Below are 24,629 nucleotides of genomic sequence, written 5' to 3' on the forward strand. Positions count from 1 at the left end.
CCAATTCCACACCTTCCTCAGCCCAACCCCCAAAGTTGTTGAAAAGTGACTGTAATTGCAATGTTCCTTTTGAGTTTTCCTTGACACTTACCAGTGACTACAATATCTCCCACATTCCTAAAAGCCCTAAGAATGAGCCCAGACCCTTGCTTTAAATTGCAAAGAACTTGCCTTTTTTGGTAGACATGAGCTTGATAGCTTCAGTCTGGATTTCAGCAGCTGCTGGGACAGCATCCTAAAAGTTAACACAGAAGTTACACCCCATACAGAGTTACTGGTTTACCTCATTGCTCTGGGGGCAGCAGGCTAAGTTATCTTCCATTGGTAATTTTGGAAGGTGGCTCTGTGTTTCTAATAAATTGAATCGGATCCAATATATCAGTCACTATTCTCAAGAAATAAAGCACACAATCTACTGGAAAAGACATCATCTTTTGAGGCCAGTGGTACACTTGAGAGGGAACTTTCTGAACATTTGATTGAACTTCTTTGGATGAGAAAACTAGTCATTTGAGAGTCTTGCCTAAGGTCAAATGGTTTGTTCCCTGGACCTGCAGAAAGCTCAAGTCTTATTCACAGTTCAGTGGTTGCTCCTCTTTGCTCTTGAGTCTTGGGTCTCACCATCTTCCCATCCCACCCGCACCTCGATTTCATAAAGATCCAGACCTGGGATCCAGAAATGGGGATGCTGATGAAGTGTGACTTACGGGAATGAACAACTATTAAATTGTCGGCAGAAGTGCAAGATGAGTGAGGCTTGCCTGTTAGAACACAAAATCCAAGTGGGAGGACCCTCACTGTTTTGTGTACCACTGTATTTCCAGCACCTAAAGCTGTGTCTGGTGAACCGTAGACCCTGATAATTGTGAAACGAAGAAATGAATGAATGAATGAATGAATGAGTAAATCTTGGGTATGTCAGGTTGTCCTTACTGTTTCTCTGCCATCTCCTTCCAGTAATACAAAAATAAATAAATAAAATAAAAGTGCACATTTAGATTTCAAGAGAGGTCATGTAAAAGCCTCTGGTAGGTACCTGGCCCACTGTGAGCAATTAACAAATGTCAGTTCATTTTCCTTTCCTTCCTCCCCAAATGTAGGTTACTTGGGGCAAGGAATGATGTGCCTTGGTATTTATGTGCCTGAACAGAAAGTGAATCAGGTATCTAACCGGCTGGTGAGAAAAGGGCTGTCGGCTTCTTTTTGATCCGAGTAGATCAATTCCAGTGCCCCGAAAAACGCACAGCTATTTTACTCAGAAAGGCTGGTCGCAGTTGTTGATCGATTCTGGGCTGCAGTAAGCTTTTTAATACAACTTTCTGTAAGCATCAGCTACATTGCAGCGAGAGGACAGGCACTGATTGGAAAAACCCCTTCTTATCCCCCCCAAAAAAGGGACTGAGCGGCGTAGGGACTGAGTTTTGCAAGTCTAACTGGTCCTGGGGCTGGGGCGGTCCTGGCCCCTCCAGCCCCGCCCCCTCGCCCGTGGAGGATGAGAAGGTTCAAGTTCGGCGCCGGGCCTCGCGCTGCGTGCTCAGAAGCCGCCCGAGCGGCCCAAAGGCCCTCGTTTGACGGCGAGGAGGGCCCGGAGGTCATCAGGGTGCGGGGTCACTCAGCCACGCGTTGTGCTACCACGTGGGAGAAAAGTTTCCAACTCTGCCCGCGGGGCTTCCCAATATCTCCCAGTGGAGTAGAGGCCCGCGGTTTGCACCCACTCCCTTTCCTGTCGCCTCCAGTCGCGCCCCCTTCCCAGGAAAACCCCCGTGTCCCTTCTCTGAAATCCCCCCTTCCCTCGCTGTGCAGGTCGCACACGGAGAATACCCTGGGGGCCTCCTGAGAAAGCGGCCCGGGCGCCTCCGGAGGGCCAGGGCAGGGGGTCGAGAGACAAGTGTCCCGAGGCGGGTGCTGGGGGGTGGAGGCGCGGAGCTGGGCGCGCGCAGTACACAGGAGAGAGTGGCACACACGCATCCCCGGTGCGACCGGAGGGCTCACTTCGCGGCTTCCCCACCCTAGCACGCCAACTCTCCCCGGCCGCAGTCGACCTCACGCGGGCGCACCCGTCCACACCCCCACCCCACCCTCGCTGCCCACTCCGGGTTCCCCTCCGCCCCCAGTGCGCAGGCCCGACCGCCCCAGCGCGCATGCCCTGGGCTCGCGAGCGCGGCCAGCCCCCAGCCTTTTGCTTTCTACACACTCTACAACTGGGGAGGGGGCAGGGGAGGAGGGAGCCGGGTCGGCCACGTGATCAGCCGGCCGGGGCGGTGGGGGCGGGAGCGCGCGCCGAGCGAGGCGCGGGGAGGGCGGGTGCGCGTGCGCGCGCACGGGCGGGCGGGCGCGGGGCTGGGCTGAGGCGGGCGGCGGCGGCAGTGGGCTGGCCGCGGAGGGGGTGGAGCGGGAGCTGAGCGAGGCGGGCGGGCGGGCGGAGGATGGGGCTGTGCCCGGGCTCCCGCTGCAGCCGCCCGGGGACACGCCGTGCACCCTCCGGCTCGGGGCTCTCGCGGCGGCGGCGGCGGCAGTGTTAGCGGCGGCGGCGGCGAGAGCGGCGTTCCTTGCGCTTCTCCCTCGGGCTGGACGAAGCGAAGAGGCAGCGGTGGCGGCAGGAGGCGGCGGCGGCAGCACACCGGTGTCTCTCCCGTTGGAGATTTCTTTTTGCTTTCCTCGTCGACTGACTCACCCCCTCCCTTTTTTGAGGAAGGGTGACCTCTTCTCTGGGACTGGAAAAAACATTTTTTTGAGGAGGGGGGTGGGTGGCAGCCTCAGGGTCTGCTTCTTCTCTTCTTTCAGCTCCCCCTCCTCCCCCCTCCAAGACCGAAAACCAAACCCCACAACTGCTCCAGCATCCTCCTTCCCTTCCTCCACCCCTCTTCTCCACCGCTCCCAGTTTCGCCCTCTCCCCTCCTAATTATTTCATTATTATGCTTCCCTCTCTGGGGGGTCTGGTCCCTCTCAGATCGCGCGGAAGCCCTGGCCTCCCCTGTATGCTTTTCTTAAAAATTTGGGAGCCTGGGAGTGAGTTTTCTCCGAGGCGTGTGTGAGAGGCGGCGGGGGTGTTTTCCTGCGCGAGGGGCGGGTGAAGTTCATTGCCCCCACTTTCCCGTGACCTTTTCGGACGGGATTTTGACTCGAGGGGCAGGCGTTTTCGGGGGTCGGGGGACGCGGCGGAGAATGGCTGCGGGGAGGGCTCCCCGGAGCCTCCCAGTTTCTTGATCAAAGCATTCCGCTATTCTGATTTATTGCCTGCTTGGTGAGTTATTTTTTTTTTCCTCTAAAGGAGACCTGTGTGTTCAGCCATTACTTTGCTCGGCGCCGCTCACAGGAATCTCCGACCCGCGGTGCGGTGGGCAGCCCCGCACTTGGGCTCCTTGCCTCTCGCCCTCGCTCCCGGCCCTCCTCCCTCTCTCCGCCCCTTCCCCCTTTTCTTTCTCCTCTCTTTCTTCCCCTCTCTCCCTTCTTTCGGTCGCCGTCTCCCCCGCGCCCTCCTCGGGGCGGAGGGAAGCCGAGAAGGGGGAGGGAGGGGTTGGTGTCAATTTTTTTGTGTGGCCGCGGCCGGAGCCTTTGGCGGGCAGGCAGCGAGCGGGGAGACCCCGGCGCGGCAGAGCCATGGATGGCCCGACGCGGGGCCATGGACTCCGCAAAAAGCGGCGGTCGCGGTCGCAGCGAGACCGGGAGAGGCGCTCCCGGGGCGGGCTGGGGGCCGGCGCGGCCGGCGGCGGCGGGGCCGGCCGGACTCGGGCGCCCTCGCTCGCCTCGTCGTCGGGCTCCGACAAGGAAGACAATGGGAAGCCCCCGTCCTCCGCCCCGTCCCGGCCCAGACCCCCGCGGAGGAAGCGGAGAGAGTCCACCTCAGCCGAAGAGGACATCATTGATGGATTTGCCATGACCAGCTTTGTCACTTTTGAAGCGCTGGAGGTAAGGGGGACCCCCTCCCCCCGGTTCCCTTTATGCACGACCCCACTCGGCTGCGGCCGGCTCTGCTGCTTCCCCCGCCGCGCTCTGACGGGTCTGTCTGTCTGTCTGTCTAGGCTGAGGTCTTATTGTTGGGGGTAGCTGGGGGCGCGGGCAGACAGGCAGCAGGAGGGAATCGCAAAGCCTTGCCTGGTCTCGTTTCCTCGTTCTCGTTCGCCTTTCCTCTGCTCCCCCTGCCTGCGCCCCCTCCACAGCGGATGGGCAGAGAGAAAGGGGTTCAGGCATCACAACAATGCGCCCCCTTCCATGGATAGCTGTGCCCCTACTCCTTCCTCTCCCTCCCCAATCATGGCTTCTTGGCTGGTGGAAGTCTTTTTGCGGGGTTTGGGGCGCCTGTGGAGGGTTCTCTGTGTGCTTTCTACAGAGACGTGTGTGTGTGTGTGTGTGTGTGTGTGTGTGTGTATCCTATATACCTTTCCTGGGTGTCCTCGGGACTGGAGACTGAAGGGGTTTTGTGGTTTCTCAGTCCCCCTCCCCTGCCTTTTTTATTATTTATTTATTTATTTTTTTGGTGAAGCTGGGGAAGGGGGCGTTTTCTCCTGGTTGGGAGAAAGGAGGGAGGAGGGGAGCCAGAGAGGAAAGGGTGGAATATCTTGCTGTATTCCGTATGGGGCTCTATTACAGAAAGGGTTAATTATAGTATTATCTGTGCACATATAGATATAGATATAGATATATACACGTGTGTGTGTACATGAGCAATTTGGTTAAAGGACAGAAAAAGGTGCACCAGGGAGGACTGGTGGAAGGAAAGAATAAAATCCTAGCAGGTATCAGAAGGGCTTGTCACCCAATTGTCCGTCTCCCTTTCCGTTTTTTGTGCGTTTCTTCTTTTTTTTCTTTCTGATTGGCTTTGTGTGTGTGTATATATGTATATATGTTATGTGTGTGTCTTTCTTTATTCCTTGGGCACCTGCAGTGTTGATTTCCAAATGCACATTTTCCTGCCAGCTAACCGCTCCTGAAGGGGGTGGGGTGAGTTAGAAGGAGACTGTTCAGGGGTCAGGGGGAAACTGTCTTTACCTGGAAGGATCAGGTTTGGTGCTGGCATAGGTCATTGGCCTCTGTAAATGTAATCCCCCTTTTCCTCCCCCTACCTCCCTATCTCCACCCTCAACAACACACACACAGAGAGAGAGAGAGAGAGAGAGAGAGAGAGAGAGAGAGAGCTTTGAGATTCTGCAGTTGGTCCAGCTTTCTTAAGCACAAAACCAAGATAAGAGTTGGTTTCTAGCCTTTCATGCACCTGATATGGTGGTTTGGCATTCCTGAAGGAAACTTTTCCCTTTCCCTTTGGGTTTTTGCTGTTATTATGGTATTGTTTGAGATGATCAAATGCAAGCTTTGTTAATGACAGCTTAAATCTCACATGCAGTAACTGTACAGGTTTCGATTGCTCTCTCTCTGTGTGTGTGTGTGTGTGTGTGTGTGTGTGTGGTTTAAATATTTTTAAAAAGGAAGCCTTCCTGTCAGGGTTCTTCTTTTCTGTTTGAGCTGTTTTTTGGTTGGGCTGCTGGTGGTGATGGTGGTGGGTGGTAGCCAGTGGTTGAGGAGGAAGGGAGGGTGGTCGGTGGTATTGGTGGCCACAGATTTTGATGTTAGTGAGTGAACCAGTTACCCTTTGGTTCTAGAACTGGTGCTTTATTGGCTAAAATGGACCTAACACAATTGCTTTGAGTGCTGAGCCTCCCCACCTACTAGGCTAATTCAAACTGTGCCTTCAGCTTTGCCAGGGCGGGAGGGTCCTGTGCAGGGTGAGCTCTTTCTCTCTTGATTTAAAATAGGAACTGAAATGGTAGCATTGTATGCTGATAGAAAATGTTGCCTGGAGTTTGGTTCTCCACTGCTGTCTGCGTTAGTTTAGGACGGTGTTTGTAACAGCTGCTTGCCAGTGCTTCTGCCTTCTGTAGGGCTCCCCCGGGCTCCCCTGTGGCCCCTCGGCAAGTAAGCCAGGAGGGCCTGCAGGTTCCCATAGACATTTTTAAGGTCAAGTAGAGCTAGATAAAACATACACAGTTGTTTTTGATGATTTTTACTTCTAATAACTAGATATTTGACTGGGCGTGTGATGTGTGTATCTATCTGTTTGGCTTTTGAGAGAAAACACTCCCATTCTAGTGTCTTTGGAACTTAAAAGCTTTTAATTTTTAAAGAAGACCAAGTTCAAAGTGTACCATTAATGCCACTCCTTTTCTTGTTGTGATTATCTTTTCTGCTACTTTTCTGGATTCAAAACCCAGGTAGGTTACTTTGGTTAGCTGAATACTACCCTACCTTCATGTCTAAATATCACTTATGTATCTGTGTGTGGGTCTGAAGGTCTAACTTTTTAAAACATTTTCTTAAAATTTTATAGAAAAAATTAAACATATACCGGCACAAAAGTGGAGAGAACAGTTCCTAAACCCCAATATACACAACATGCAGGTTCAACAACTACCAACCTCATGTCTTACCTTGTTTCATCTATATCCCATCAACTCAGACCCCCTCTCAGATGTGATACGAGAACTATGTAAATATTTTTGTGTGTATCGCTAAACAGTAATGACTTAAAAAAAACACACACCCAAACCCCACAGTCCCATTATCACGCTTAAGTAGACACCAGTTTCCTTATGTCATCAAATATCCTGTCAGTGTTCACATTTAAGAGACCCAGCTTTTGTAGGAAAGCCGCAAATAAACTTTTCAGGTTAAAAATACAGTAGGGAATAAAATTCATCACGTGTGTGTGCTTCTGTGGGCAAAGGTGGATCTCCTTGCCTCACACTAGTGTCCGTGCTGGGTGGTCAAACGTGTGTAGTCATCATTAAAATAAAACGTGTGGTGCCCACTGTACTTACTTTCAAAGATTTACTCAACTCTCACCATGAAATGTGAGGACTTATTAGGAAATAGGCAACTAAACTATGAACTTGGACAGAAACGTATATTACAGGAGTGCTTGTAAATGTTAAGAATTATTGTCGATGCTAAGAGTTACCCTAAATACATACTCTGTTTTTGTGCCTTGCGTTTAGAAGTGGAAACAGTTGTCACTGTGTGTTTTTGAGGCTGCTGCTAGTATGATGTTGTGATAAGAAACCAGAAATGTTGGCTTGCACAACTCGGCTGGTACCTTACGCCAGTGCAGAGCAATAGCTGGCAGACTGGGAACAGCGTGCTTTGGGTGTTAGTGGACACATTATTGGACTCCCAGGATTTTGTCTTGAGTAGCTGATTTTTACTTCCCTTTTAAAAAAGAGTCTCCTAACTCATAATGAAATGTACTGGTGATATAAATAGTTCCAGTGCAACTATGGTTTTACTAATGTTGGAACAAAAGTAAGAAACTGGCCTAATGAGAAGAGCATTTTTATGTTATTTTTTCACTGCAGTTGGATTGTTATTTAAGATGATGAAAGCTTTGGGGGTAGTTGGAGAAGTCCCGCACTTCATGGGCAGCGAGACTGGCTGAGGTAGTTTCATGTGCTGCAGGGACACTTGTCTGGAGTAACTGTGGCCTGAAGTTCAAGTATGTGGTTGTGAAGAGTCTTATGAGAGAAGATAAGAGGGTAGGTGAGGAGGCTGAAGTTGAACGTGGTGTTCTTTTCATTAGGCATTTGAGAAGCAGAATTGCCATTTGTATATGGTATTGTATGTTTGGATGTTCTTTGAATAATAGTTTGGAAGTGAATATTCCCAGTTGTCATGCCTCCTTTTAAAAAAAAGTGGCTTCTAGCAAACAGTGTAAACGGAAATGCTGGGGTTCTATCCCTGTCAGTGTACCCTAGTACTGTCAAATAATACTGTTTTTGTATTCTTACTTAGGTTTCTTTCTGTGTAGTATCAATTAGTAAGCCATTTGGGCACTGTAGCTGAAAATTTTGACTTTGCATATCTATTATTTTCCCCCTCACTCCTCTGTGGTGCCCAGGATTCTTAGTGCGGCCTCCTTTTGTGCAGCTGACCAAGGGAAACAACGATAAAACTGGTGGGATTAGCAGACAGGAGGCCAGCTGGAGCTCTGCAGGCTTGTGAAAATTAAGGAAGACTCATTTCTGGTGGGTAGAAGATCAAACCGAGACTTTCACGTGGTCTTCATTTCCTAGCTACATGCCGGGAGTGTCAATAGACTACAGAATTTGTTTTACTTATAATATGCCTTGTTAATAGGCTCTAGTAATTTATTATGGTCAAATCTCACTCATTCAGTTGTTTAAAAACAACATTAATCATATTCCTTGTATCAGTCAGCAAATATTTATGGAATGCTTGATATGTGCAAAGCACTAGAAAGACTACAAAGAAATCTAAAATATATGTAGCATCTTGAAGGAGGGTGTAATTTAGTTGATAAATTAAGTCCCGCACCTGCAAAATAATTTTGAAACAGGCAGCCTCGAATGCCTAATACCAACTAAGCGCAGCGGGTTTTCAGGGAAGAGGTGGTGTGATTGGCTGAAGTGTTTGAAAGGGCTTCTTGGGGACATGGGGCCTGGAAGGCTGAGGTGATTTGCATAGACAGGGAAGGACTGCGGGATGCGGAGAACATTCTAAGAGGGAATAGTGAAGAATGCACAGAAAAAAGATGAGTGAGGAGGTGTTATTTGATTAGGGCTTGGGGGCAAGGAAGGGCTGGTAGAAATGAATCCAAAATTATGGAAGTAAAGAGTGCTTGTTAGGGAGTCAGGAGACCAGTGGAGAAACACGTTCCAGGCTTGGCTGTCCTAACTAGTGGAGTGAACTTGGGAAGTTACTCTCTAAAAGTATCATTTCCTTAATCTGTTAGTTGAGAGGTCACTAGTTTTAGGGGAAAGCTACCCAAGTTGGATGGGAGCATAGCTCTGCCAGATGTTGATGGGTTGTGTTCTAGACCAAATAAAAGGTCATCTACCCTCAGATAGTTTTGTAATTTGATGGGCTGGCACAATTAAAGGAGTGACTTGTTCATTCTGCCAGAATCAAGTCTTTTCTTACGTTAATGTGGGTTTTGAATATCAGAGAAGGACTTGTGATGTGCCTTATTTCCTAAATTTATTTGACCACAGGACACTTTAATTCTTGGCATTGGAACCCATGATTCATAATCTGGTGTGGGAGGGAGATGCTGGAAAAAATCTCAAAGGTCCCTTCCAGCAACTTGGTGATCTCTATAGGGTGGTGGGCTGATGACGGACGGCTTGGAAAACCCAGCACGGAAGTTGGAAGTTGGAGTGGAGGCTGGTGCTTCCGTGGGAGTGGCAAGGGGACTGCAAGGTGTAAATAATGATGAGTTCACTTCTCCTGCTCTCCTTTCCTGCCTGGTGTCAGCCGATTCATTGATTGCTAGCAACCCCAGCGGGAGATAAGAATTGGTGAGTGATTCTCAATAGCTCTTGCAGTGTGATAGTATCCAGTTGTCATGCCACCAAGCTGCCTCCAGCCAACATGTTATGTCCTCTCTGGGTCCCTTCTGATGTCCTGTATTGCTGCTTTTTAGCAAGCTGGGAAAGGAGGTGGCTGAGCAAGGAGGGTGACTTTGCTGTTAAAATAAAAGTTTCAAATTATCTGCCTTGTGCTGGCTTATGTGTGAAGTGCTAGCTCAAGAAAGGTCAGAACCTTTCTGCTGTTCTGCTTATAGGGAGAGTTGTGGGGATAGGTTTTTTTGCATTTTGTACTTTTTATCTTGCGAAGTTTGGGATGGGACTGCAGAGTAAATTGGTCAAGTCCAGCATTTCACTTCTGTGAAAGTGTGCATAGCTTTAGGATCTGAGGAGTTCTTAGGTGGTGAGAAAGTTTGCAGTAAAGGAAGAGTGTGAATACAGTGCTTGGTTATGAATTCAAATATTTTACTGTATGTACTGAATTTCAGTATTTTACTGTACGAGGAAGGCAGAACTCACTTTAGGAGTATTCATGTGAGAAGAGGTCAGACACTGTGCAGTGATGTTCCATGAGGCTTGTGTTAGCTGTTGCCATTAACTACTTCAGCTCCATTTTGGAAGTAGACAGGATATAAATGAACCAGTGAATTTAAAAAATGAACCACGAAGTTAGAGATTAGCCTTTCATCCTTCCTGAGAGTGTTGTTCTCTAGCTTTTAGAGTTGAAAACTGGTTAAAAAAAAAAAACCTCCAAAAAATAGCATTCAGCAGGATTCAAGGAGCAGTGAGGTTGCTAAAGAAATTCTGAGACTCTCCTATGCAACAGTTCTATAGACTGTCAAAAATAAATGGCAATTATTTTAGTTTGAGAGAATAAAGGAGTAGAAATAAGGTCCCTAAGCTGAGAAAATAACAGTTGAGAAGGCAGCAGTTAAGGAATAATTTAGGTCCCAATGGCTATAAGATTTGGTGGCCTTTTGGACAGAACATCTGTAGCATTTCTCGATGGTGTGTGTGTGTGTGTGTGTGTGTGTGTGTGTGTGTACATGCCCACATGCAGAGAGGGTGGAAGACACTGGGTTAGTGGCTTTACGTTTTATCCCTGTGCTGTATGTAGAGTCTAATATAGAAAGCTCTGAAAACATCAGGGAGATTTGAAAACTCAGATACTTGAAGTTTGGAAGAGCAAGATGGGAATTAGTTTGGTGAAACCCAAAATAGGAGGATCAAAAACAATTTAGGGACATTGTTAACTGGGTCAGAATTGTTTTTCTTACATAGTCTGTACCTGTTCCATAGATGAATGCAAGTTCTTTTCCCCCTAGAAGAGAGGCATAGAATTTAAGGCTGGTGAGACCCTAAGTTTGCCTTTGTTCTTGCAAATCTCAGCTGTGTGCTTCATTTCTTCTCCCAAGTGTGGAGGGTGAGGAGTGTGCGGTCAGTCGGTATCGCTGTAAGGTCACGGAGAACAGGTCCTCTCTATGCTGGCAGGGAGGAGGGGAGGAGGGGATTTCATATCGCCTGGTTTCCTTTGCTGGCTTAGAAAGACATGAGGCTAGTACAGGCTTCTGTGTCACATTTCTCCTCAGGTCTTGCACTCTGTCCTGTGCAAGGGACCCTGGAGCCTGAAGTCATGTGCAGCTGCCTTCTCTGCACTGCTTGTTTCCCAGAGCAGTGGGTACGGTAGGCTCCTCGCAGAATCCAGTTAGTTTCCCCACTGCCCGCAGGCTTGCCTCCTTCCCCACTGCCCTCCTTTTCCTACTCTTCCTTTACTGAAGTAGAGCTATCAAAATTATTAATGCAATTAATAAAAAGCTAATGGATTTAGGAAACTGAATGAAATGTGGAAACTTGAAAATTCCAAACTTCCATTACCTGAGCTTCGACAGTCTGTTTGCAGGACTCTGATGTTAGCACTGGGAGGCTGGCTTGCTTGCCACAGTTTTCTGGGCTGTTACAGCTCGTCATTCTGATTTCTATCATATATTAATGTTTGCTCCAAAAGACGCATTAGAGCTGGTGGTCGGGCTAGGTCTTCTTTTTGGGGAAACACGGTATATCTGAACCTCTAGTTAGAGTTTGCCTGTCAAACGCCACCGATTACCAACTACATATAAATACTTTTTACTTTACTGTCATTTTCACTTGCCGCTGTACCTCATGGTACCTTCAGAACCCTGGAAAAACCAAGTGCAGTGAAATGGAGTCACAGTAGGAGCGGTAAAGCCCAGTTTGTAAGGAATGGGAGATGGCGAGTGTCGGCTGGGATTTGTCTTTGGCAGGAAGCCTTCGAGTTGCAGGTGCTGTGTGATCGCTGTTGACGGAAGCGTTTGGAAATGACCTGGGCTGCATCCAGAAGCGCGGCCTGTGAAGACAAATTGTGACCTGTGGTTATACGGCTGAAAGCTGATCCTTTGGGACTGCAGCAACGTTCTGAATCTGGGACAGGGTTTAAGTCAGTGCCAGGGTCAACTTGTGATGCTACCTGAGGGGTGTCATTTTCCTTTTGTCCTCACGCCTACCCTCCCTTGTAGCACAATGCCATCCTACCAACCTCATTTTCGGTTTCTGGAAAGTTTCTGATAGCAGTGATATTTTAAAGCTTGAAAAGAGGCAAAATAACTTGAAGAAGAGAGTCCAGTATTGTAGTAATCCCTCAATAATTATACTGAAGTAGAGTTTTTTGTTGTTGTTTGCTAGGGTCTCTGTTCAGTTATGCTTTCTGTCTAAAGGTTGTTCAGTGAACAGTTTTCCATAGTGAAAAACTAAGTAAGAAAAAAACCTAAACCTAAAAGAGAATGAAGATGTAGATGAAACAATAGTTGGACATTAGATTATCACTTGTTTTCCAGCCACATACTAGAAATTCCAGTGTTTCACCCATTCTCTGCACATGTTCGTTCAGTTGGTAAAAATAATGAAGGTCCTAGATTGTACTGTTCTAAGAAATGATTTTGTGTAATTCAAGTTTAATTATACTTTCACTGGGGCAAAAGGGGAAAGAAGCATTTGTTATTGTTTTGCTGTTATTTGTTATTGTTATTGCATTGCTGTGTCTTACAAAGTTTACTCCTTCCTCATTTATCGGGTAATCAGTTTGATTATTTGTGAAAATCACTGATTTGAACTTACTGTGTTGAGCATCTTTCGGAGGTGTTTCTTAAAGTTAGGACCTCGACTTTTTCAGAGCAGCCTTTTGAACCATTTCACTCCAGCCATTGCTGGCTGCTGTGCTTTCTAAGCCAGGATGCATTAGAGCAGGGGTGTCCAAACTTTTTTCAACGGTTTTCACCAAGGGCCATATGTGGTAAAATACACAAACAGCCGGGCCACTCTCTTGAGGTGAAGTACGTATTGCCTCACCTGGTTTATTTAAGTAAACTAAATATATTTTTGGAATTTGCTGCGGACCAATTAACAATGGTTTGTGGGCTGCAGTTGGCCTGCAGGTCGCAATTTGGACACCCCTGCATTAGAGGCACAGATGTTGTCTTTTAGTGATGTAGTTCTACTTTCCATTTTGCAAATGAAAACACAGCCCAGAGGGGTTAATTGACTGCACAAGATCACACTGGGAATTAGAGACTCACTGTTATCCAAGGAAACTAGGAAACTGTCTGCTTCTCCTTCGTACTAGGATGCCCAAGGATTGGGGACGTTGGAGGGAGGTCTTTTTTAAAAACAAAAATAATACTATAAATGAGAAGGAGCACCCGTGATTGTAAAGCTTTCAATTTTTCTAGGAAATTTTCTGATTGTTACTCAATATCAAGAACCTTTCGAAAGCATTCTGCTTTTCCCCAGTGTGTCATTGGCCTTTTTCTGTGGGTACATTAGTCTTTTTTTTTAACCCCCCCTTCCCATAATGAGGATGTAGAAGAAAAAATAAATGTTAGGGTGATGATATGAGGGTTTCTCATCGTTGAATGTCCAATGACAAGATAAAATAACTATTTGGATGTAAAATGACCTTAATGTGGCCCTCTTAAAATCATAGCATACTTTTTTTTAATAAAATATTTTGTTTAGCACGGCAATTCAGAGAAACTCAGAGCAACTTCACAGGTTGGTAGTGGAACGTTTGAAACAAGTGAAGTTTAGAATGTGGTGGAGTTGAAGACCCAACCAAACTTTTCTTAAGAACAAAGACTCAAAATACTAGGTCCACGTGATGTGTTGGTTAAGCCATCTTGCCTCTTTATTGCTGAACCAGAAAGTTCATAACAACTGTTTGTCACGTGTATATATTTATAGCCAATCATATAATGAAAAGAAGTCTTCATGAGCTTGTAATGACATAGCAAGATGGATGTAATTAAACCAGAAGCAGATTGACACCCTGAATTAAATGCAAACTGTAAACCGTGATACCTGAGCATTGGGCCTTACATAGTTGCTGCAGGGGGCAGTCAGCCAAATACCCAAATAAAAAGACATTGATGAATTTCCCTGGGTGTGTATGTGGTTGCAGAGAATCCAACTATTTTATTAATCTTTTATTATCAAGCATTGTTTAGATTTGCAGCAGCAATGGAATGTATTAATTTGGCAGACCAAATAGCTTAGGACCAGAAGGTAGGAATTAATAAAGGGGAAAGACATGATTGATATACTGTCCTATAAATAACACATGCGACTGACAACGGGGCTGAGTAATCTTTAGATCTGTGCTTGATGTCATTAATGGAGTTGTTAAATCGGGAATTTGAGTTGAACTTCAGTCAGACAGGCTGTCTCCCGTTTAAAGTGCAGGCCTATCTTTCCTTACGCCCTGGACTGATATGTTGACAAAATTGGTGTAAGTCGAAATTTTGTAAATTGGATCAAATGCACTAACGGAATCTCACTGTGAAAAAATGAGTTTTTTTGTTTGTTTTTTAAATCGAGTATAGCACGCCTCCTCTCTGTAGGGAAGCTGGAGTTTTAGTACAGTGGGTCTTTAGATGGGTGTGGCTTTCCCAGAAACCCTGTTCTGCATGTGCTCCTGTGCTCCTGGAAGAAAGTGACTGTGAGATTGACATTTTCTGTTCAGGTTTCATACCTCACTTGGTCGGTGCTTCCAGGAATAATTGGTGGTGATTTGAATAAGCCTGCATCATTCAGATTTCAGAGGTTGGTTTTCAAGTGCATGCTAAAGGAGGGCTTGCGGCTATGAATATGGAATATGATTTCCATATCTGTTCCATTGGGGAGTCCAGGCATGTCATAACCACTTCAGAGTCCTGATTGTACAGAGACACCCTAGCTATAATTTTTCTATATGACAGTTCAGTTTTAAAATTGTAAAGATGCCAAATGCAGGGCTGTATTGTTATTAGGGAAGTTGGTGACATCTGTTATATCTTGTTAACCAGGGAGGAAAATGCTTTAATCAAAATATCTAATTATGTCCTTTCAACTGATGAAAGATCCTTTGCTAAATTTTTGGAATTGGCCTTAATGGAAGAAGCTGGCCTCTACCGAAACTTCGTGAAGTAAATTTACTCTTTTTATTTGAAAAATACTTATTGTTAACCATGGTGTCATAAGGCTGTTTTAATTTTATCAAATTTCTCTTACACTGTGTGTTTAAAATAGATATTTTCAGAAGTTGTCTTATCCAGTGTGAATTTTTGTTTTTGTCCTCCCTCTCACCCCCACGACACATGAGGCCCCAGAGGGGGTTTGTGTTTTCAGATGTGAGCCTGGGAGGATATGTGGTGGCCGAGAGCCACCTGGGGAGGGAGCAAATGACAATTACAGGTGTGAGGCAGGGGGATCATTCAGCCTGTGTGTTGGGAGGTGCGATTTCACACCTGAATGTTGAAACCTGGTGTGTTAGACAGTTGTGTTGTTTTAAAATTAGTTTTGTTAGTCTAATATAGAAATGGACCAGATTGTTCCAGGTCATCCTCAGTGGAAGGAATAGAACTGTTTTAAAATATTGAGGTATAATGTGATTCCCAAAGTGTTTCTGTGTTTCAAAATTTCATATGATACCTGAAAATAATCAAAAACTGTGCTTAACACATATCTATTTACACAGCTTCTAGCTTCCTTGGTCAGTTTTTAAAATTTGTTAAATATTTTGGTAGTGTGGCTTTCCACTTTGAATCAGACTTCAGAACCTATCCAGTGAAGCCATCCTTTTGTTTATATTTCAACCCAGAATTAATTTTATCTGCAGCTGTTCTGTTTCCAGAATCACTAATAATAATAATAAATATAAATATAATAACAAAATGTATTGGTAGTTTTAATGCTGGGATGTGGATTAGGACAGAGAAGTGCTTTATTTCTTAGCTTTCAGTGTATTTTATCTTTCTGAAATGATTTTCCCATGGATTGAGATCTTGGGGCCAGCCTAAACGAGTGCTTGAAGCGTTGACCATGACACAATGTACTCTTGTGTTTTTTTGGGATCTGGTGGGAAGTTCAAGTGCTATTATATGCTCTGTAATGGCTTATTGTGCGTCTGTAATATGCTCTTGGTCTGTTATACGCTCTGTAATGGCTTATTGTGTGCCACTTGGGAGTATGACTGGAACCTTGGAAAAGAGACAGCTAGAGTTTTCTTCCTGTATTTCTAATGTATTATTTATTTCCCTCTGTTTTCTACCTTTAGCCTCTGTACTCTTCCTGCATCTATCCTTCTTGGGATATTTGAGGCTCTGAGAATTGTTGCGTTTTTACTCAGTAACTCATGCATAGTAGGTACTCAGTCAGTGCTTATTTAGAGTTGACCTATTTCCACAAAAATTCCAGGAAAAGAAGTTTTTGAAAAGGGAGCTACTATTTATTGAGTACTTACTCTGTGCCAGGCATCGTGCTCAGAATTTTGCATTCATCGTCTCATTAAAGCTACTTCGTGCAAGAAATGAATGACATCCTGTTGTACAGTTGAAAACATTGCAGCTCCTAGAAGTTAAGTCAGCTTGTCCAAGGTCAAGTAAAGAGCCAGGAAATGCAGCGGTTTCTGCCTGTGCTCCTCACCCGTTTCCACTCTTCTTTTTCACATGATACATTCATTTTGTGAGAGGCCCAAATGGGTCTCTGCTTGACCACATTTGTTCCTTGTTGCTGCTGGAAATTGTCTTGGTTACAAAGGGTTTCCTAGGTATAATAATAAGCTTTTGGGAGGGGAAAGTACATCATCTTTTGGGCAGTTCTTTATTTTCTTTTGAAAATCCGGAGCGGAGCTCCCAGTAGGCAGCTGCCACTCCTGCAGCACATCTGTAGGGTATTTGGTGTTGGTTTTTCCTTCTCTCTCTCTCTCTCTCTCTCTCTCTCTCTCTCTCTCTCTCTCTGTGTGTGTTTATTAGTTTCAGGTGCATAAAACAATGTAATAGTTAGACATTTATCATTTATATCCCTCACACAGTGATAGTCCCCCTTCCCCCATCTCTGTTTCTTTCACTGTCCTCCCCTGTATTAAAATCTGACCTTTTCTCAGGTCGCATTGCTCGGGTAGATTTTAAGCCGTTGTCAAAGACAAGGGTCCAGGCTCCCAGTATTGAGGATTGCTGTGTGCCAGTTCGTATACTAAAGCCTTTCACTTACTCATTTCACTGAGTCCTTACAGCAGCCCCCAGGCACCGACGTGTAAAATTGGAGAAGGGACTGGTACCCTCTATAAACAGGTCACTGTGGGTATAAGCTTATTTTCTACTCTAGATTCCTAGGTACTGTTTGGTTTTAAACTATTCTAGGAAGTGGCATTTCTCTTGACAATCTATTCCACATAACATAGACCTTATTGCTAGGTTTTTGTTATTTAATTAATAGATTCTCCATTCTTTCTGGTCAAACACCATACAAAGTAGTTCCTTGCTTTTCCTGATATCTATATCTTGAAGATACCTGGTGACAAATGGTGCATTATTTTCTCTATCATTGTTTCATTATTCTAAGCAAATTGGCAAATTGTTCTCCCCCATTCTCCACTCCGTCCTGTAGCGGTTTATGCTATGAAGAGTATGCTAATGAATGAATATGGCTGTTAGATTTGCTTCTTGTGGAAATCCCAACTGTGGTTGGAGTAATGTACATTGTTGAGAAGCCCCTTCTCAGCTCTTCTGCGCCCGATGGGCCTCTCTGGGACCTCAGGATTCAGCCCTGGCTGATGACCACCTTTTGAGGCGGAATACGACACACACACACACACACACACACACACACTCACACCCTCACTGGGCCTGACATTTTAAGATTTCTGGGTGAATATGAAGATCAATCAAATTAAACACTTCTCTAGAAAACCTCTCTTTTAGAAGAGAGGAGGCTGTGTCTTCTTGGAGCCGTCGTGCTCTGAGACCTGCAGTCTTGCTCTCTGTCCTTCAGGGAGCAGCTAGCCTGTTGCTCATTCAAAGTTCTAAGACAGTAGATTTCACTTTTTACATGAGTCTGTGATTGTAGGGGAGACCCAAGTCAAAGTGTGTCCTTTGAAATTTAACTATCGTTATAAAACTCTAGTGTGATAGGAACCACACCTTGAAGTCCAGGATTTTAAAAGTGATCTCTTATATCTGAATTGTATGTGTTTGTAAGATAAGAGTTCTGTATGACCTCTAGAGCCAGTCTCAGATTTTTAACACTTAGATAGGAACTGTGTATTTTTAACTTTTCCTTGTGTTGTTCCTCACCCCTCAGGGGTTTGTAATACCCACCGCGCTGTGATGTTTTCAATTAAGGAAGACTTGTGAAGAGGGCTGACTGGTAGAGACGGTGTCACTTTCACTTCAGGGCTGTGGGTGCCCTCTGTTTACTGTTACAGATGAGGGTTACTTGAACATTCTTCTTGTAGATTTCTACATCTGCTACCCATATTTCATCAGTCCTCTTACTTCATTTAGCATGGTGTACCTGGGATTAAGGACAGAGAATTATGTATGCTCAGGCTGATTTGGAAATTACATTGTTGAAACACAGCCCATATGGTCATTGTAAAATGGTTAGTACTGCATATAATTGCCTTCCCAATGATGTGCTTTGTCATTACTTCCATCTTCCAAGAAGCACTCCTGTAGCATGCTGACAGCAGTGGTGTCATCAGAAAACATATGGACATGCAAGGATTACATTGTCTTTAGTTTAAGGATTCGATTACAGTGTGAGGATGGGTCACCACGCTTTCAATCCATAACTCTTGCTTAGTTCAGCACAGCTAGACTGGAGGTAAAGGTCCTGTTTACTTGTTTGCTGAGTATATTTCGTATCTTCTCTGCATGTTGGAGGAGGCCCTTTAGTTGTGCATAAGCCCTCATCACAGTTTTGTAGCCAGCTGGCTTCTCTGGGCTGTTTCTTCCAATTGTTCATGCCTTGTGCAGAGTTCTTCTCTAGGATATTCCCTCAACCTCTGTTTTCCTGAATGTGAGCCCAGCAGGCTAAACCAGGAGGTCATGTAGATGTAAACAGTGACTTAGGTGTTGGAGTCAGAGAGCCATCACCTTCCTGCTGTGCTGCCCAAGTTTATATCCTCTGTTGTAAAATATCTGTTTCCACATGGATCCTGAGCCCACCAGCCTTTTTCCTTACCCCTTAGAAGCAGTGAAATTTCTAGAGACCCAGTGGTAGGTCCCAGGGGCCCCGGGACCATGTGACAGGGCATGGAGAGACACCCCTCGCTGTGCCCCCTGGAATCGAAGATAAATACACACACACACACACACACACACACACACACACACACACACACAGTTCTGGGACATGGTATGCTTTGAATTTTCAGGTTACTTTATGCAGCTGCCAGTGAATAGTAAATGAAATCACAGAATGGAAAGTCATTCATCAAATGTAAGGTTTCTCTTTGGAATCTAACAGAAATAACGTGGATTTGGAGACTTTCTGAGTGATAGATAACTTTGGAGATCATTGGGCTGTGATTTGGGGGCCCCTCAGGGACACTGAGTCAGCTGAGGGGAGGCCCTGGCCTCCTTCAGCCAGAGACCAACTTCACCTGCTTCATATATTAGGGTAAGATTCTCTTTAGGAAGAAAAAATTATCTGGATTCTTTTGTTTATTTTTCATTCAGTCAATCCTTACCAACCACTTCCGTGTGCCAGGCAGGCACAGTTCTGGGCACAGGTGTGGTAGTGAATAGAGAAAGAGATACCTGCTGTAATGGGGTTCATATTCCAGCAGGAGTGGGGAACATCTGTAAAGCATACACAAACACACAGTGTGTTGGGTGGTGACAGGTGTTATTACAGCAGGTACAGATGTGATGGTGGGAGCCTGGTATGCGTAGCATATGTGCAGTTTTATAGGGTGGCTGAGGTCGGGCTGAGGAGGTAATACTTGAGCAGAAACCTGAAGGAGGTGAGGGATCAAGAAGGGCTGGTAGCCCGGGGCAGAGCACTCAGGGCAGGGCTGGGCCGCATGGGGCCTCGGGGAGGAGTGGCTGGGAGTGTGTGTGACTGGTGGAGGCCCTGGTGGCTGGAAGGGGGCCCTCCAGTGAGGGAGAGAGGGGCAGATGGGGACGGACCTGTGGGAGCTACCACTTAAACTCCAGTGGTTTGAGAAACAAGAACAGCTGAAAACAATTTCCAAAGCCATTGCTTCCCAACCGAAAATGTCTTTGAACTTTCCCAGCATCGCTCAGCGGGGCTTAAAACTAGAGTGGCTCAGACTCACATGTGTACCTTGGTCGGAATTTCCCACTGTACCCCAATTCCAGACCTTATGGGGCAGAAGGGATGTGTCTCCTCTCCTGTGAGGGGCATGGTTCTCCCAAAAGACATGCTTCAGGAATGTACACAATTCCAGTGCGTGGTGACCAGACGTGGGGAGCTGCCCTGCTCTGCAGTGCTGCCCCACCGGGTAATGGTTTCCTGACAAAACACAGCAGTGGTAAGAGTGGCTCCCATTGGTCACATGAGAGGCCGGTGCCTAGAGCATTATCACATTTAACCCTCAGGACCTCTGTGATGGACGTGGCCTTAGGGTCCTCACTTTAGAGCTGAGGAGGCTGAGATTCAGAGGACTTGAACCATTTCATGTGGCTGGAAAGCTGTTGAGCCAGGATGTGAGCCCACACTGCCTGCACTTGCTTCCTGAAGGGGGGATGGGCTTGTCTCTGGGTCAGCGTTCATTTGAATATGGTCTCCTCACCCCCATTGTAAGATGGTTCCAGAGCTGAGCCTTGGCAGGAATACTGTCTTGTTGCAATCCACTTCTGTGTCTGCAAATGTTTGATTATATAAAGGGTTTCACAGTCAGTCTGGCTCAGCCCTGGCAACTCTGCTGATTTCAGGGGGATTGCTGGTTAAGCAGATACCTTTGGTCTTTCTGAACTAAATTTGACTGGAGCATTTTTCAAGATCCATCCTGTGAAGTGCACTACAGAATTCAGGCCAGTGTTTTCAAGTCAGCGGACCTAATTGAATTGGTCTTGATTTATTCCGCCCCGCCCCCCTCCCCGTGCAGTAGAAGCTCCGGACACCAGTATACATCATTCCTTCCTCAGGAATGTGAAATCATCTTTTTAATACTTGTGCTTTGGGGACCGGTATGTGGTGAGCTTGCTTTAAAATATCTTTGTGTGTGTATGTGTATGTAGGACTATGAAATATTTTGTAAATACGGAATAGTATAAAACATAACATAATCAACATCCATGGACCCACCACCAGCTTAAACAAACCTTAGCACTTTACCATAGTTTTCTTAAAACGGGGTATTTTTAGTGTGTACTATCTGAAGAGGAAGCGAGGCAACTGCAAGCTTTAGAGCAGAGCTTCTCAGCACTGGCTGTACAACAGAATCCCCTGGGGAACTTTGAGAAAGTTCCCTTACCCGTGGGAGGGTGGAGGAAGACCCGAGCCCCTGTCAGAACTTCCAGCCCCAGGGGATTCTGTTGTGCAGTGAGCTGCCCCTCCGAGGAGGTGTGCTATTTCTCTGCAGACCCAGTGCCATGCCCTGGGTTAGTGAGCTGTCCTCTAGCCGCTCGTCTTCATTTCCTCCATCAAAGTGTGGTATGGGGTCTGCTCTGCACAGTTTTGGAGGGTGATGCCCTGGGGTGCGCCTGTTTATGCTGTCTTCCCTTCCTCTGACTGACACAAGCTAGGGACGCTGTTACCCATTTGTTTGTTACAAAACATTTTAGACACTGGGAATGAGGCACGAGAGAAACTCGGAAGTGTTGGGAGCTACTGTTTGGGATGAGCTGGAAGTTCTAGGGTTACCTAAGGTCAGTGAGGACGCAGCATTTCATTTTGAAAACCTGGAGTCACACGTGTCTTTAAGGAAGGCTCTGAGCTGTGAGATGGCAGTTGAGGGCCTTTTGGTCCGTCACAGCTTTATCAGTAAGATGGGTAAGATGCACAGTGAACTGCCGCCATAGTTGCCAGTTCTCTGTGGGCACATCTGAAGCCATGACATCTTTCAGAAGTGCTGTCAACTCTGGATTACGAGGGGACCATTATCTCCTGTGGACCTCAGCTACCTGGGCACCACGCCCCTTCCACCCACTCACTCATCTGTTCAGTAAGTGGTTCCTGAGTTTCTTCTGTGTGCCAGACACTGTTCTAGGCCTGGGAGTGGCATTGGGGGAGGGGCTGTCAGACTCTTCCTTGGTGTGTCTCACAGGGGAAACGGTGCTGGAACTGTAATCTGACTCTGGAAAAGCTCTGGGCAATCATTTGGCAGGGAGGAAGTGGTTTTGCTGAATTTGGCTTCAATCAAGTTTTTGATTCTGAGGATATTAATCATAGATGCTTTCACGAATACATTTCTTCAAGAGGTTAAATATTGGGACATTAAAACTTGCAGGGACTTCTGGAATCAGTTGAATTTTGTTTTATTAGTTACCAGCTTACCATGATGAGAATGAAATAGGTGTACAGCTTAAGGTTCCAGTTTAGGGAAGACACTGGAGGAGTAACGCTGCCCTGTTCTCTTTCTGCTTCCTGTGGAATCCCCCAATCCACCTGTGAGCTCACAAGTTTGAGGGAAAGGATGGCAGGAGGGGACGTTTATTTCTAGGGCTCTCTGCTAGGCCAGGCTATCAGGTTACTTTCACTGGGAATACTTAATCAGAAGTGCAGCTTAAATCTGTCACCATCGTCCCCAGCAGTCGGACTTGAGCACTGAAGAATACCACTGGATCCCTGAGTGGGGGGAATGCATCAGACACACGTTTGCAGCCAGTCAATAAAATGGATTGTGAGGAGGAAATGGAAAGTTTGAGGGGAAAAAAACACCGAAAAAGAAATCTTAAAGCTTTTGGGTGAAGTGGAGGAAGAAAACAGTGGTTGATAAGATTTCCTTGCTGGGTGGTCATCTTCATCAGACATGTTTGTTGACCAAAGAGGGGAAAATAAATCCCATCATGTAAAAAATTTCGTATACCTGTGAGCTCTTTAAAAAGAATCATCTAGAATAATAAAGCAAGTATATGTTTGATCAGCTTTTGGATTGCTAACGTGGACTTTGATGTCAAGTGTCCAAGGGTGGATGGGAGCTGAGGTGGTTTTGTTATTGTTCAAAGGATGAGAACACTTTCTTTTTCTAGCTTAGGTTTTCCTGGTGGGTTTTGACATCTGTGGGTCCTCAGGGACTGTGTGTGCAGGTGAGTGGAGCCCAGTGCTTGTGTACCTGCCCAGAGGGACAGCTGTAGGAATAAGGGCAGGCCCTTTCGAGGGTTCATAGAAGTGAAGATTGCCCCAAAGCTCTTGCAGAGATACAGGATCTTTTGTTTCTCCTTTGATTAGAAAGGATGTGAAAACACTTGTCAACTTTGTCTCCATCTTCTTCTCAGTATTGACGTATCTGATAATCATAATGAGAACTAGCATTTCTGGGGTACTTGCTGTGTGCCAGGTACTGTTCTCATTGCTTAAATCAACTCATGTAATCCTTAGACAGTGGTCCTATGAGGTAGGGACTGATCCCTAGTTTGTAGGAGAGGAAACAGCTATAGATTTTACGCCCAAGGGCACACAGCGTGGAAGTGGTGGAGCCCAGCCATTCTGGCTTCAGAGCCTGGCTGGAACCACTGCATCGCAGAGGTAAATAAATGCTTAAGAGTTTTATTCTGATACTGTTTTAACGGGGCTTTCAAACCTTTCTTAATCCCTCCCCCCTTCTATGCATGTTTTCAGAGGTGCTAACACACCCCTTAGGCTGTTACCTTATTAGAGAAAACAGATCTAGACAATCATGTTATATGACTGTTCTGTAGGCCCTAGTGAGCTTGTGTAAGACAAGAATATACAACCCCTGCTTCCTAACATATAGGACACTGCTCTTCCCAATGCACTGTATTGCTTCCATTAAAAGTTTTTTAACCGAACTAAAAATCTATAAGTTTAATTTGTCAGTCCTGTGGATGAACTAAATTAAAATAGCTAGGTTCTGAGTGATTCTGCCCTAGGAAGGAGGGTCGTAGGCATTTCAGAAACTCACACTTGCCTGTGGGGGTTATCCGGCCTACTCTTTCTAGCCTGTGGTAAGCTTGCTTCATAGTGGACAGAAGGTATTCAGGAAATACAGGAGCTGTCCTCAGACTTGAGCTTTGCATGATCTGAAGATTCGTGGAAGGTCAGTCCTACCTTTTTTTTCTTTCTTTCCCTCCCCCCTCCCTCCTTCCCTTCTTTTTAAGATTATGTCCCACTTGAGGTTAAAGTCAAAAAGACCTAAATGAAAAAAAAGGCAAACAGGCCTAAATACAAATCTTCTTTAGCAACATTTTCTTGTTGGGCAAATAAAATTTTAAAAGAAGGTGGAAAGAACCACCTTGATTCTCGGTGTTTGGCTTTTTGTTTGTTTTTTCTTGTGGTCCTGTGATTCCTTTTGTTATAACCTCTTTCCTTGGCCGATGCTTTGTTTAAAAACAAGTGCTCTGGTATTCTAAAGCAAATCACCCAGCAGGTCCTGACTGCGGGCAGATAAAAGACCCCAGGCCCTGCTCTTTCTGTCTTTGAATGGCTGTGGCCTGTGCACGCCCAAGAGCAGACTTCAGTTTATTGCAGAGCTTCCAACCTCACTTTATGTGGTTATCTAAAACCACAGAATATAAATGTGAAAGGGGAAATGTGGATTGGATTTAACCCCTGAAGGCCCGTAGTGGGGAGCTGGTCTCTAATGAGTAGTAAGAGTTTTGTCTGGGTAGAAACTGGGCTCCATTTTGGGTTTTCAGCTTCATGACTTGGGTTGTGTCGTTAACCTCTGAAAATCTAAATTCTCAATGACACAATAAAGATTACTGAGAATAGGGACAGGTTTCCAGACCTGTTCTGGGGAAAAGTGCATGTTCTGATTTTGCCACTGACCTGGAATGTCACGTGGCCACAGATGAGTAATTTGATTTCACTGTTTCTATTCTTCAATTTGCAAGA

At 45.7% G+C, this 24,629-nt stretch overlaps 1 protein-coding gene across 10 annotated transcripts in view; it reads left to right on the forward strand.

Moving 5' to 3' along the window:
- Window positions 1–2,347: 2,347 nt before the first annotated feature.
- AUTS2 (activator of transcription and developmental regulator AUTS2) overlaps window positions 2,348–24,629 on the forward strand; it is a 1,106,350-nt gene continuing 1,084,068 nt past the window's right edge. For 4 of the 10 annotated variants that reach the window (XM_074328456.1, XM_074328458.1, XM_074328459.1 and 1 more), the window contains exon 1: window positions 2,394–3,909. In XM_074328456.1, the coding sequence (XP_074184557.1) occupies window positions 3,601–3,909 (309 nt within the window). In that variant the 5' untranslated portion in view covers window positions 2,394–3,600. Of the gene's footprint in view, window positions 3,910–24,629 lie in introns of all 10 variants that reach the window. The other 6 variants (XM_074328450.1, XM_074328457.1, XM_074328455.1 and 3 more) reach the window with 3 other exon arrangements.

This window comes from Rhinolophus sinicus, linkage group LG03 (genome assembly GCF_036562045.2).
Source record: "Rhinolophus sinicus isolate RSC01 linkage group LG03, ASM3656204v1, whole genome shotgun sequence".
NCBI lineage: Eukaryota > Metazoa > Chordata > Mammalia > Chiroptera > Rhinolophidae > Rhinolophus > Rhinolophus sinicus.